We start from the raw sequence: 13,741 nt of genomic DNA, 5'->3' as shown, positions 1-13,741 counted from the left end.
TGTTTAGAGTATACAGTAGGTTTACTGGTCGGCAATATCTTGGGTTATGTGTTTTGTCTTGTGTTGTCTGTCTGTCTGTCTGTTTGCACTGACTGTCTGTACTGTTTGTCGTCTGCACTGTTTGCACTAGGTTGCACTCGATGCACTTTATGTAGCTTTGTGTTGTGTTGTAGCTCTATGTTGTTTAGTGTAGCACCAGGGTTCTGGAGGAACGTTGTCTCATTTTTACTGTGTACCACTGTATATAGTAGAAATGACAATAAAAGCCTCTTGACTTGACTAATACGAAATAGAATTACATATAATAATGTGTTATCAGTTCTTTAGAAATGAGTTTATTAGCGGGACAGCGCATGTAGGATGTTTTGGTGACAAGGTGAGGGAGGCGAGATTGAGATGGTTTGGACATGTGCAGAGGAGGGACATGAATTATATTGGTAGAAGAATGCTGAGGATGGAGCCACCAGGTAGGAGGAAAAGAGGAAGGCCAAGGAGGAGGTTCATGGATGTGGTGAGGGAAGACATGCAGGTAGTTGGTGTGAAAGAGGCAGATGTAGAGGACAGGGTGGTATGGAGACGGATGATCCGCTGTGGCGACCCCTAATGGGAGCAGCCGAAAGAAGAATAAGAATAAGAATGTGTTATCAGTTCTTACAGTGGTCTCTTCCTTATATATTGACTGGTGTGCTTAAATCCCTGTTTTATAGTTCAGTGTTTCGGTTAAGTGGCGGTAAGAGATGCGTGTCTCTTTTTTTACTGAAATATACAACGCAGTATTATAGCATCAATAATTTTTCACAACATTCTATTCTATTGTATTGTTCTATTCTATTCTAATGTACTCAGTCATATCTAGCTTATATTTATAGAATATTCTATAACATTTCTGCTGCACCATCCACATTTTAATCCGATCGATTCATTGTACTCATTCTGTTTAGTTTTGCTTGGAAAATGCTAAAAATATTTTTTCTTTAATTCTGAAACCTTGAAAATCAGTTTTAAAATGTTTTTTCAAACAGATGCACTTCAGTCAAAGTCATAAAATAAAATAAACAGTATTATAGAGTATAGAAAAATAAAATCAATCATATTGGTTAAAACAGTTCCTGTTATAAAAATGAGTATAAAATTGTCAACTCCAGTCCAAGCCATTTGTTACAGGATATTATAGGTTGTCAATATCCAATCATATGTTTTTTGCCTGTGTGCTGTATTTTTTTGTTGTTGTTGTTGCCAGAACTGGTTTTAAAATCTCAGTCTCTAGATCTGTATCAGTTGGTGTGATTTTTTTTTTAATTATATCCATGTGCAAAATATAAAATGTCAGATTTGGAACTGTAGATATTTTGCACATAGTTAGTTAAAAACATTTTTATTTATAAAAATAAACAAAAATTGCTTTTCAAAGTTTAAGGTATTTTATTTGTCAATGCCACCATTTTTGCAGCCATACAGAGGAATTGAAATACCATTTCTCTTCTCTTTCATCGTTTACATTGTCAATGCAATATAGAAGGTTTGTATAGGAATATCAGCAGTCAGTGCCTATACCCATATGTATATGATTGTGAATATATTTGAATGCAAATTCAATGCATTTCTATTGGCGAATTAGTAGTTGCTACTAGAGATGCTTAGTAATACATGTGCATTTGCGTTTATTTGTTATTCCTTCATGTCAATAATCAAGTCATGTCAAAAATATATTTTTTGTTCTGTGTAAGTAAACATGCTCAATAAATGCTATACTGTGATGGTTTAATACAAAGTATTAATTTCATACAGGAATAAAAAAATTAAAAAAAATAAAATCATGATTCAGCTTAATGTAAACTGCAGTGAGTTCTAAATAGAGAAAAATCCTTCAATGGTCTTTTGTACAAATAGCCATTTTTTATTATGAGAACTCTCTGGTACTATATTGTAGATTCCTTTCTTGAAGAATCAGCATGCAGCATGCGCTGTGTGTTTTCTCTTTGTGTGCCCAACCTTCTGCAGTGCAGGAAGACATTTAGAGGATGGACAAAAGCCAGGAGTGTCAGAATTGTCAGAACAATGTTCACCTGAAAGAACAGTGAAATACAGTCGGAAGGAGAGCGAATGTTCGTGTAAAAATCGAAAGAAAAGTAGTATCAGTGTATTAAATAACCTAGTCATAGTCAATAATGCGGGGTATTGACCCACTTCAGCTTCATAAGCTTCGTAGCAGGTTAATGGGTATGGTTTTGTGGGCCTTGTTCAGGAGCCCAAGGGTGTCAGCTTGAAAGGACTTTCAATAGAATATTGAAGTTCGTTTATCACAATTATTTCTTGAAATAATTTTTTTTAATGCGACAATATATCATTTAAAAAATAATGTGACAAACCTTGTCACAATATGAGTCGATAATACTTACATAGAAGGGATCCCCATCGAAGGATTTAACCAAGGTTAGGCAAGGATACTGCAGCAATGCAACGACAGCTGAGAGGGACATCACAAGTCCATAGAGCTTTCCAAAGTGTTGGGCAGGAAACCTGTTACAATGCAAAAGTAATTCACGATTTAAAATTTCACCTAGATTCCCTCTATTAATCATTTCCAAATAAGGGATAATAAATGGTAATACTCTCCTCTAGTGAAGAGTAGAGACAGAGACTGTATATGTATGAATTATGTGTCTTTACTGTGTCATCCTTATCATCATTTATCAATATACCTATATTCATAAATAAGATAAATAGCTAATAAAAGTAATTCATTTAGGTAAGATAATAAGGAAATGTTTACAATAGCTGCTTTACTCTGCATAAAACTGTAACTGTATGTTATGATGATGATTACAGCTGTTTCAAAAAGACTGCATTGATCAATCAACCAGAATTCCAGAAATCAAGTATTCAGACAGACCATAGTATACTAATTAACACCCTGGTTCACTTACGCAATGCTAATAAAAGCAGCATTCCCACCATACAAGAAGGATCGATTGAGGACCTGCAGGATAAAGGTGGCGTACTGCAGCGGAAGAACAGGAATGATTGTGCACACTGAGAAGACAAGGCACTGCAGAGAGGTGAGGAAAAGGGACAGGACAGACGAGCGCAAGTCGACTTCTCTTTCTGTTTCTCCTTCAAAGCATGGTTGAAAAGAGGATGAGAGATATTTTATTGTCCTGTTTCTAAAGATAATACATTTGAACTAAATGTTTCTAACCTGGCTTTAATGCTTTCCCCTTATATCTGTCCATTAACAAGCCGTTCCAAGGAGCACAAAGAATCCCAGTCAGCTGAGTGAAGGCAAATGCATTGGTGTACCGGCTCACTGTGGGGAGCATGAGTGCAATTATGTAAACTTATAATTTGATTTCAAGCTGTCATAGCTGCTATTATAGAAATCGGACACCTCCTGACCAATCAGAGTTGAGAATTCTCTAGCACTTTAGAATAACATAGTTTCAATATCGTGTTATGTAGCTTTACGGCTATTTACCAGTGTCAGGGTCTTGGTTTGCCAGACGGTTTAGCATTGGGTTCAGTGTTCCAATGAAAAGATAATGACGCAGCTGCATGACTGAAAGCCATATCAGATGCCACAGAAAGAACCAGGAGAGAGCATAGCTCTTAAAGCTGCCATCTGAGGAAAGAGGGAGTGTAATAATGAGATTTATGAGGATAAGGAACAGTGGTAAGTAGGTGGTCTCAGAAAAATGTCTAGTGATAAGGGCCTTCCATTTTCTAACAAAAACAAGAATGTTAGCTTATCCCAAAAAGGAGTAAAAAAGTGAGCAATACCTTTGCTTAAGATGTCCTCTGTCTGAGGCGAGTCATCTGTCCTTAGTGGTTCACTGTCCCGGCGTACCTCTTGTCCTGCTCTGTCTGGTGCACACTGCAGCTCTTGCTTGGTCTCGAATTCTTCTATGTTGTAGCTCTTTGATTTATGACAGCTTAACCTGTACCATGAGCCAACACAAAAGCAGGTAGTAGGCATAATGGCTTTAAATATTACCCTGTGGTGATTTGAGTTATAGATTTTTACCCATAAGAGTAGCTCTCTGGGATTGGATGAGGGATGTGTGATCTGGGTAAAAGGAAGAGAGTTCGCAGTAGATGAATGATATCACAGGCAGACAGGAAGAGGAAAGAGGTCTGAAGAGAAATCCCTTTCTCATACAGGACCTTAGTGAAGGGAAAAGTGAATGTCAATGTGAACAAACGGTCAAAACAAAAAACAAAAAAAATGCAAAGCAATGAGTAGCTAAAGTGTTTTGCAATGGGTCTTTTACTTACTTTGATGATGAGGAAAATTGCAGATGAGGAGTCAAACGCACCATTATAAAGAGTAATGATAGTTGAGCGATGAGTGCCAAAAAGGTTTCCCACCTGGTGAGGTAAATATAAAGTTTCTTCTTTATACATAAGCCAACACAGTGTAAAGTATGAAGTTGAATAGAATGAGGCTGACAGCAGCACAATCTTTACGCAATCAAAACCTAATAAACAGTGCTCATAGATTAAGCCTTTGTGAGATGTTTTTTTTCTACCACAGGAATGTCTTCATAATAGGTGAAGTAGAAACAGTCTACAGCTGCTATAAGTCAGGACAGGAACTAACTTGTTCTGAGGATGTTCCACATAATTAAACACAACTAACAAACAAAAACATTTTAAATATAAGAAATGAGAAAATAATTCAGCCTTCTGCTATGTTGATTAATTTCCAATGATAGCATGGCCCATGATTTAAATTCCTTTATTACATTTAGAGTTTAGTCACGATATCCCACACCATTAAATGTAGTCCATTGACTAAGTAAGATCTGATGTCCAAATCTTGCCTCTTAGTTTTGCTCTTGAGCCGTTGCACTAATGCTGATAATTAGTAAGATAATCTTTTAACTAACAGTTAGCATTTTGCAACCTCCATTCATTAATCATATTGCACATTTTCCCCTAACTACATTGAAAGTATGCTTTTTGAAACCATTGACATTCATAAAAAAGAACCAAAGAACATCTCAACATCAAACTTTTCCTATATCACTCAGAGGAGGTGTGGCCTAAAGTTGTAAGCTAGCTTGTTTTTGGTTGCTAAAACAAAACCAGATCAATTTGATTCATTTACATGTGGTGAAAACATAAATCTCCACAGATTTGTTCTGCTAAGTGGGTCTTGCTAACTGCAATTTAAATTTTTCTAGAAGTTGCACAATGCAGAAACTTCCCTTACGTTAGCTGCATTAGGTGGGTAGCAGTAGAGCAGAACTGAAGACACAACTTAAAATATCTTGATGAACCTGAATTTCACTATGCCAATCAAACTACACTTTTAATACAACTGTTCTGACATGTTCACTGTTACATACATTAATACCTGAATGTTTGTGAGAAGTAGCAAAATGCCCCCCACAGAAATGAACGAAAGGGCTGGGAAGAGCAAGAGAGAGAGAGCTGGAAGGAAAAAAAATATATAGTGAAATTATTTTTCATCCTAGACAGTCATATTTGTATAACGATTTTGCTATCCTGTTTTTGGTTTTCTTACCTTTACTTGAAAATGCCACCAGCAACGTCCCTGTTGTATAGAAACAGCTGTGTGGGGAATTTTCTTATTATTAGTCTCTTACATATTTACTGTATTGGGGTAATATTTTGGGTGCTTATGCTAATTTTAATGACCTCTACCTAGACAAATTTCACCACAGAAAACCGTCACCACATTTGCGCAGTCCCGTACTGTTGATTTCTTTAAATACACTACACCTTAAATAATCATCCAAAAAGTTCCAGTTTGACTGCATGTTTTTATTCTCCATAATCAGTTGCACAATAAACCTCACATTCAGGAAGTGGTATAGTTATACAACTGCTTGGTTTGTAGACACAGCAGCACTTCTGAAAGCTACATTCAAGGATTTATCTTTCACAGCTACACGCCTGCAGTGTTAGGTTTTAAAAATATATAAATATACCAAAGCCTACCTAGATTTATTATAGTATATTAATTATTATAGTAGATATGTTGTGGTAGAGTCCCAGTTGTGATGTGCTCCCATCTCCACCTTCCAGTTATATCCCACCCTTTTCATTGATTGGCAGGGAGGACCATATTCATGCAGTAGTGCGCTAGGTTCTTGATTGGTTAATAAAGATAAGTGGACTTTCTGTTTGATTCTTTTGTACGTCTGTACTCTGACAGCCCCACAAAGGCTGCTAGTAGGTGGAGTGAGCCCTATAAAAGACAGGCATGCAATCCAGGATGTATTTCCACCTTGTGGAATCTGCTGGGATCAGCTCCATATCCAAAAAAGAATGGATAATTTAAAAGAGTGAATACAAGTTTAAAGCCAATTTAGCTGAAATTTTAATTTAAAATGACTTGCAGCAGATTTCATTTACATTTATATTACGTCTCATTTATTTTCATTATGGGTTATTCGAGTGATATCGGTAGATTTAAGTGATACGCTTAAAGCAGTTGTTAGCTCTATATGCATCACATGACATTATTACTGAACGTGCTACAAGAAGTGGACTAATTGAAAATCATCTTTTCACCCAGAGAGCAAAGTATGAATTATTGCCAGGATTATGTTGAAATAAACAATGGGCTACACTTCCCATCAGCCACGTAACACCAATGAATCTTGATTGGTAATCCGGTGCCTAGTCATTACATGTTTTGTTTCCTTTGTATTTGAAAACCAGCACTTGCATCTGCCCCTGCTTACGTGATCATTGCATAGTTACTCTTTCTCTCTTTCTGTGAAGTTTGCACTTGCCATAAAATGTAACAATACTGACTCATCTACATAAGTATTTCTCAGTAACTTTTCTTGACACTGGTGGATGAACTCACATTCCCAGAAGCCGTGTAGTCAGTGTTCCATACAGATCAAAAAGGAAGCCGTTGGGGAAAGTAAGAATGTTGTTCATGAAAGAAGCAACAGTAAAGATAAGAGACAACTGCTCATCCTGAGCACTGCAATCTACAGGGAGTAACGGCATGCATAAGTAATTGAAAAATGAAAGAGAATTACAGAGTAAACATTAATGCCAAATACAAAACATTTTACACATAAGGTTTATCAACATGATAGAATATTTACACAGTGATCGATTTCTATAATCTATTTGTAGCCTTGAGTTTATGAGTATTAAACAACTTTAAAATGTCAATCTACATTTTCTGATAACAAGACCAAGACCAATATATAGTATTGCAAGCTATGTTTGAAAATACCAGACATGTCTTCTTCATTCTCACCTTTATCTTTAGTGCCATTTGCTCCAGTCACATTGACACACAGATCACTAAAGTATCCGTCTTTCTTCAGAACGAATACAAGAGAAGCCCATCCAAACACAACCCCAGCAAAGCACAGGCACTCCAGCAGTCCTGTAACAAGGGTCAGTTTGTATCGAACCCTTGCTTTCGATTCCCCATCACATCGCAGCATCATGCAACACTACTGCTGTCTTCAGAAATACTTTATAACCTGCCGTGAGCTTTTCACTCATTTGTTGTCATCACCGCTGGTGTTTCGCCAGATGATTCAGTGTGATATTACAGAGAGAACCGAGTAATCAGGGAGAAATGCAGCATGGAGGAACGAGCTAAAAACAGCGCATTTTTGAACAGGACGTCTGAACAGTATTTTAAGATTCGGCTCCTTTGTGCTTAAAAAAAGAGCACAAGCAAAGATGAGGGACTAAATGCAAATTCTAGCTCAACGTCGGTAACATAAAATTGTGACAACACTTGCCTGAACTTTGACGAAATTTCAGTAAAATCAAGCAGTCTTTCTCCTACAGCTTCGGTTGCAACTTTTAACTGGCCATGTTCCTCTTTCCAGTGGTTAATAAGTTCCCCAAAATATCATCACATGTGAATTGTACCTTCTTTCTCATTTCTGTTAAATATAAAAACAATCATGTTATAAGTATACAGAAATTATAGAAACTAATATATGATCTACACTGTTTAGTTTCCATGCATTCCATGCATTCCAAATGATCTGTGTGTGTGTGTGTGTGTGTGTGTGTGTGTGTGTGTGTGTGTGTGTGTGTGCAAAATTACAGTATATGGGAAAATGATATGGAATCTTATCCAGGGTGTACTCCTGCCCAGTATTTTTCAGGATATATATACTGGATCCACCATGGCCCTTAATGGAAGGCTTTGGAGTGAGTTTGTTGTTTGTCTCTACACCTGCTGCTCACATGTCCAGTCTAAATTACTGTGTATGTTACTGTAATCATCCTGATTAACTGATAAACAAATGTACCTGTTATCTATTAAAATGTTCAGTTAATAACATGAAAAGGAAGGCGTGAGTGGAGTGTTTGAGGGATTAATTAGTAATTTTACATTAATAATAAATAACCATCACTTCCTCCTCTAACGGTCTTAAATATGGCAGAGAGGGTGGTGTTACACTGCTGCAGCGTTTCTTACTGTTTCATGTTCATACACACACACACACACACACACACACACACACACACACACACACACACACACACACTACTGTACAAATTTGTCACAAGCAACAGAAAAGCTTACCGTCGTTATCCGTTAAATCCCCGGTGCAAGGCTTCCCTCAAGCCCTCTAATCATTGCCGAATGAGTCGCTTAATTCTGACCGACTCATCCGCGTGGTTCACGGGAATCGATTCTCAAAAAGTCGAGCTCAGGTTGTCTTGGTCTAACTCTATGTGTACATGTACATATTACACTATTTTGAGTTGGTAGTTAGGATTAATAGTAATACATCAAATAACCCAGCAATCACATACAATCGTGTTAAAGAAAAGAATCGACTCGCTAATTTGGTTCGTGATTCATGATGTCGTGCACAGTCAGCATTTGAAGTCAGAACATGTTTCAGTGCTTGTTCATTTGTCTGAAAAAGGAGGAACCGGACAATTGTAAGCTTGTCAAATCACAATTCCGAAAAAAGTGAACAAGAACAACAAACAAGTTTTCTGGGTCACTGGTTTAAAAAATAGATTTAGACCCCCCATCACCACCACCCCCCATGATCTCTACACTGCACATCAATCTAAATATGATATCTACAGTCATGCTCAAGAAATCAGCACTGTCCTACTCATAGGAGGAATTACAGACTGGTTATTCTTGTACAAATGATATATTGGGGGGAAAATACTCTCTTGGAACACAATGTTATAAATCAAGTTTATTTGTTAGCTGCCAGATACCCAGCAATCTGAACTCAAGGACAATCACACCACAGGGACTGCAGTAGATCTTCTGTGCAACCAGAAATAGCTTTTTTTTCCCCCCTTAGAACTTTCTTTACTAAATGAGATTTTATTATTATTATTATTATTATTTTTTTTTACAGCTTTGGAAAGTTTACATGATGTTCATACAGTTTAGTCGGGTTCATATTTTTATAGTGTTCTGCATGAAACATGAAGCTTCTTACAATATGTACCCAATAACAGGATGGGATCATTAATTCACCATTCTCAACATTCGCATTTTTCTTTCAAGAACATTAAGTTCTCCATTAAATAATTTTTTTTTAATTCATTTTTTTTTAATGCAGCAAACGGCATAATTTCCTTAACCTCTGTGATACACCAGAATTTTCTTATTTTTTCCAGTTCTGAACTATTATCTTATTGGCTCCAGGGAGAGATCAGATTTTTTTTCATTAGATTTGCTATTATCTGAAAAAGATATCACAAGAATAAAAGTATGGAAAATACACTATTTATGAATACAAGCCCAGGATCGCTGGGCATTACTACACACTATGGAATGATAAAGCTCTGTTCTGTTTACACTTAATATACAGTGAGGAAAATAAGTATTTGAACACGCTGCTATCTTGCAAGTTCTCCCACTTAGAAATCATGGAGGGGTCTGAAATTGTCATCGTAGGTGCATGTCCACTGTGAAAGACATAATCTAAAAATAAAATCCAGAAATCACATTGTATGATTTTTTAACTATTTATTTGTATGATACAGCTGCAAATAAGTATTTGAACACCTGAGAAAGTCAATGTTAATATTTGGTACAGTAGCCTTTGTTTGCAATTACAGAGGTCAAATGTTTCCTGTAGTTTTTCACCAGGTTTGCAAACACTGCAGGGGGGATTTTGGCCCACTCCTCCACACAGATCTTCTCTAGATCAGTCAGGTTTCTGGCCTGTCGCTGAGAAACACGGAGTTTGAGCTCCTCCAAAGATTCTCTATTGGGTTTAGGTCTGAGACTGGCTAGGCCACGCCAGAACCTTGATATGCTTCTTACAGAGCCACTCCTTGGTTATCCTGGCTGTGTGCTTCGGGTCATTGTCATGTTGGAAGACCCAGCCTCGACCCATCTTCAATGCTCTAACTGAGGGAAGGAGGTTGTTCCCAAAATCTCGCAATACATGGCCCCGGTCATCCTCTCCTTAATACAGTGCAGTCGCCCTGTCCCATGTGCAGAAAAACACCCCAAAGATGATGCTACCACCCCATGCTTCACAGTAGGGATGGTGTTCTTGGATGGTACTCATCATTCTTCTTCCTCCAAACACGCTTAGTGGAATTATGACCCAAAAGTTCTATTTTGGTCTCATCTGACCACATGACTTTCTCCCATGACTCCTCTGGATCATCCAAATGGTCATTGGCAAACTTAAGACGTGCCTGGACATGTGCTGGTTTAAGCAGGGGAACCTTCCGTGCCATGCATGATTTCAAACCATGACGCCTTAGTGTATTACCAACAGTAACCTTGGAAACGGTGGTCCCAGCTCTTTTCAGGTCATTGACCAGCTCCTCCCGTGTAGTTCTGGGCTGATTTCTCACCTTCCTTAGGATCATTGAGACCCCACGAGGTGAGATCTTGCATGGAGCCCCAGTCCGAGGGAGATTGACAGTCATGTTTAGCTTCTTCCATTTTCTAATGATTGCTCCAACAGTGGACCTTTTTCACCAAGCTGCTTGGCAATTTCCCGTAGCCCTTTCCAGCCTTGTGGAGGTGTACAATTTTGTCTCTAGTGTCTTTGGACAGCTCTTTGGTCTTGGCCATGTTAGTAGTTGGATTCTTACTGATTGTATGGGGTGGACAGGTGTCTTTATGCAGCTAACGACCTCAAACAGGTGCATCTAATTTAGGATAATAAATGTAGTGGAGGTGGACATTTTAAAGGCAGACTAACAGGTCTTTGAAGGTCAGAATTCTAGCTGATAGACAGGTGTTCAAATACTTATTTGCAGCTGTATCATACAAATAAATAGTTTAAAAATCATATATTGTGATTTCTGGATTTTTTTTTTTTTAGATTATGTCTCTCACAGTGGACATGCACCTACGATGACAATTTCAGACCCCTCCATGATTTCTAAGTGGGAGAACTTGCAAAATAGCAGGGTGTTCAAATACTTATCTTCCTCACTGTAAGTATCTTAAATAATTGAGCTTCAACTCTCCGAAACATTTAAAATTCTGAATCTGTTTCTTATTGCCTGTAATGACTAATGGTTTTGTAATGTTTCATGAATGATTGAGTAATCAAAAGTAAAAAAAGAGTATTCCATAAAATCTAATACCTCTGCCTGTTTTTTATTATTATACTCAACTAGCTACAAATCACACTTAGATGTTCTGAAAAAGTTAGAAATTTGTTAAAATCCTATTTATATAGTCAGAAATAGCAGTGTCATGCCGGGTATTCTGCTGTTAAGCACCACCAAAAAGTGTATGTTTCCATTCAAATAGACTTGTGATTGTGCAATCATTTTATTTAGTTAGACAAGGATAAGACAGAGGCTTTTATCACTAAAAAGGAAGATGCCCTGACCTAACTTTACCTCTGCACTCTGACAATCAAAACTACGTCAATAAACTAGAAAAAAAAAATGTAGTGACCTGAACTTAAGATAATGCATGCTTTTGTGAAAGAATTAGAAATCAGATTTCTGTAGCAGCCTCTTTTCTTGTATATCAGAGCTGTAACATTTAAATGCACACCAGAAAAATGGATCTCATCACTTGTTCATGCAACCTTCCACTGGTAATCTCCTTTTATTTATTTATTCATTTATTTACTTTTATCTCTGCATTGTGTTCCAAGAAATAGTTGAACATATTTCCATGAAAGGCCTTCTACATAATCAAATAGCAATCGACTGGTCATTCCCAAAATGTGCACCAAATTTAATAGCTATTATATAGAACTAAACCTTGGAAATCTGAACATCCTGTAATCCATGGACATTTGGTTTAATCTGAAACTGCATTTATTTAGCATGTAAGCATTTAGCTGCCGTTTTATTATATATGTTGGTTGTTATTATTTACACATTATAAATTAAGAGAAAAATATACATCTTTGAAGGAAACGATCAGATCACCAATTCACCATATCGGAGAACAATCCAGGAGTAGCTGAGGAAAGGTGGTACTTTGGCAGTACTGGGATTTTAACGTCAGCTTTTTAGTCAGTGGTCTAAAACTTTAACTGCTGCAATTATTTTTTACTTAACTACTATTACCCTCTAAATCAGTAGTCTGACTTCCTTACAAAAATCTTAACTGCTAATATTTTTTCTTAAAAATCACTCTACTAGTACATTAACTCTTCAATTCTGTAAAGCTGCTTTGAGAAAATGTTCATTGTGAAAAGCGCTATAGAAATTAACTTGACTTGACTTGACTACTACTACTACAAATAATACTAAAGCAACTACCCTTTAAATCAGTAGTCTAAAATCTTAGCTGATGAGATTTTTTACCACAATACTACTATTACTAACAACAATACTTCTACTACTACTAGTAATAATAATAATAATAATAATAATAATAATAATAATAATACAGAAGTGGAACAACAATAAAAACAAAAATAACATGATGCGCATTCATCTTCAGCAATGCTTTATCTGGTCAGAGTTGCAGTGGTTCTGGGGCCTGACCTAGATAACACCGGACCTACATGGGATGACAGTCAACTGCGATTGTCACACAAATGGGCAACTTTATGTAAACTTTATGTATCCATAGCATGTTTTGGGGAGTCAGGAAGAAACTAGAGAACTTAGAGAAAACCCACACAGACACAGGGTGATCATGCACACAATCTACATAATGACACTTCATTTCCAATACTAAGCGATCTGTGATCTGATCAATTCAATGTTTACATGTAAATTATGTATTATAATATGGACAAATCCATTTACATATCTGTACTGGCCGGTAGGATTTATACTGATTGGCCAGGCAGATGGACCAAGCTGGGATGGGGATGGAATTGTGTTGACTAGTGAGGAGAGTGTGTTGAGAAGGTGGAAGGAGTATTTTGAGCAGCTGATGAATGGAGAAAATGAGAGAGAAGGTTTAACCCAGCCATTAGGGTTGCACAAGCCAGTGCACTCTTAGTGCCGGTCCCAAGCCTGGATAAATGGGGAGGGTTGCATTAGGAAGGGCATCCAGCGTAAAACATGTGCAAAATCAAATATGCGGATCCCTAATCAGAATTTCATACCGGATCGGTCAAGGCCCGGGTTACCAATGACCGCCACAGGTATCGTTAGCCAACAGGATACTGGTGGAAATTGGGCTACTGTTTGCCAAAGAAGGAGAAGGAGAGGAGAAAGACATCTACAAAGACAGCAGGAAAAGGAGAAGTGTAGGAGAGTGGAGGTTAGGGTGGGCACTTTAAATGTTGGTACTATGACCAGTAAAGAGAGAAGGTTGCTGATATGATGGAGAGGAGAAAGGTAGATA

At 37.3% G+C, this 13,741-nt stretch overlaps 1 protein-coding gene across 2 annotated transcripts; it reads right to left on the bottom strand.

Annotated features, from left to right (window-relative positions):
- Positions 1-1,402: 1,402 nt before the first annotated feature.
- Positions 1,403-8,811, bottom strand: slc43a3a (solute carrier family 43 member 3a). 2 transcript variants are annotated; one of them, XM_046869890.1, is made up of 14 exons: positions 8,549-8,811; positions 7,749-7,895; positions 7,250-7,518; positions 6,842-6,971; positions 5,528-5,574; positions 5,357-5,433; positions 4,273-4,365; positions 4,022-4,161; positions 3,778-3,935; positions 3,476-3,619; positions 3,200-3,307; positions 2,928-3,114; positions 2,400-2,520; positions 1,403-2,066 (listed from the first exon to the last, which is right to left on the bottom strand). In XM_046869890.1, the coding sequence occupies exons 3-14, from the start codon at positions 7,443-7,445 to the stop codon at positions 1,920-1,922; spliced, it is 1,548 nt and encodes a 515-aa protein (XP_046725846.1). In that variant the 5' UTR covers positions 7,446-7,518; positions 7,749-7,895; positions 8,549-8,811; the 3' UTR covers positions 1,403-1,919. The 2 variants fall into 2 exon arrangements, with proteins under 2 accessions (XP_046725846.1, XP_046725856.1); XM_046869900.1 differs by lacking the exon at positions 7,250-7,518 and having other exon boundaries at positions 8,549-8,805.
- Positions 8,812-13,741: the final 4,930 nt, after the last annotated feature.

This window comes from Silurus meridionalis, chromosome 2, assembly GCF_014805685.1.
Source record: "Silurus meridionalis isolate SWU-2019-XX chromosome 2, ASM1480568v1, whole genome shotgun sequence".
In the NCBI taxonomy this organism is placed as follows: domain Eukaryota; kingdom Metazoa; phylum Chordata; class Actinopteri; order Siluriformes; family Siluridae; genus Silurus; species Silurus meridionalis.
This window is presented reverse-complemented; position numbering and strand designations above follow the sequence as displayed.

Bases quoted from the DNA above. Each gene is read 5' to 3' on its own strand.
- slc43a3a (XM_046869890.1), bottom strand. From the start codon at position 7,445: ATGATGCTGCGATGTGATGGGGAATCGAAAGCAAGGGTTCGATACAAA. The intron at 4,366-5,356 runs GTATTAATGTAT...TTACCTCACCAG, and splicing joins TACTTCTCACAAACATTCAG to GTGGGAAACCTTTTTGGCAC. The intron at 4,162-4,272 runs GTAAGTAAAAGA...CCCTTCACTAAG, and splicing joins CAATTTTCCTCATCATCAAA to GTCCTGTATGAGAAAGGGAT.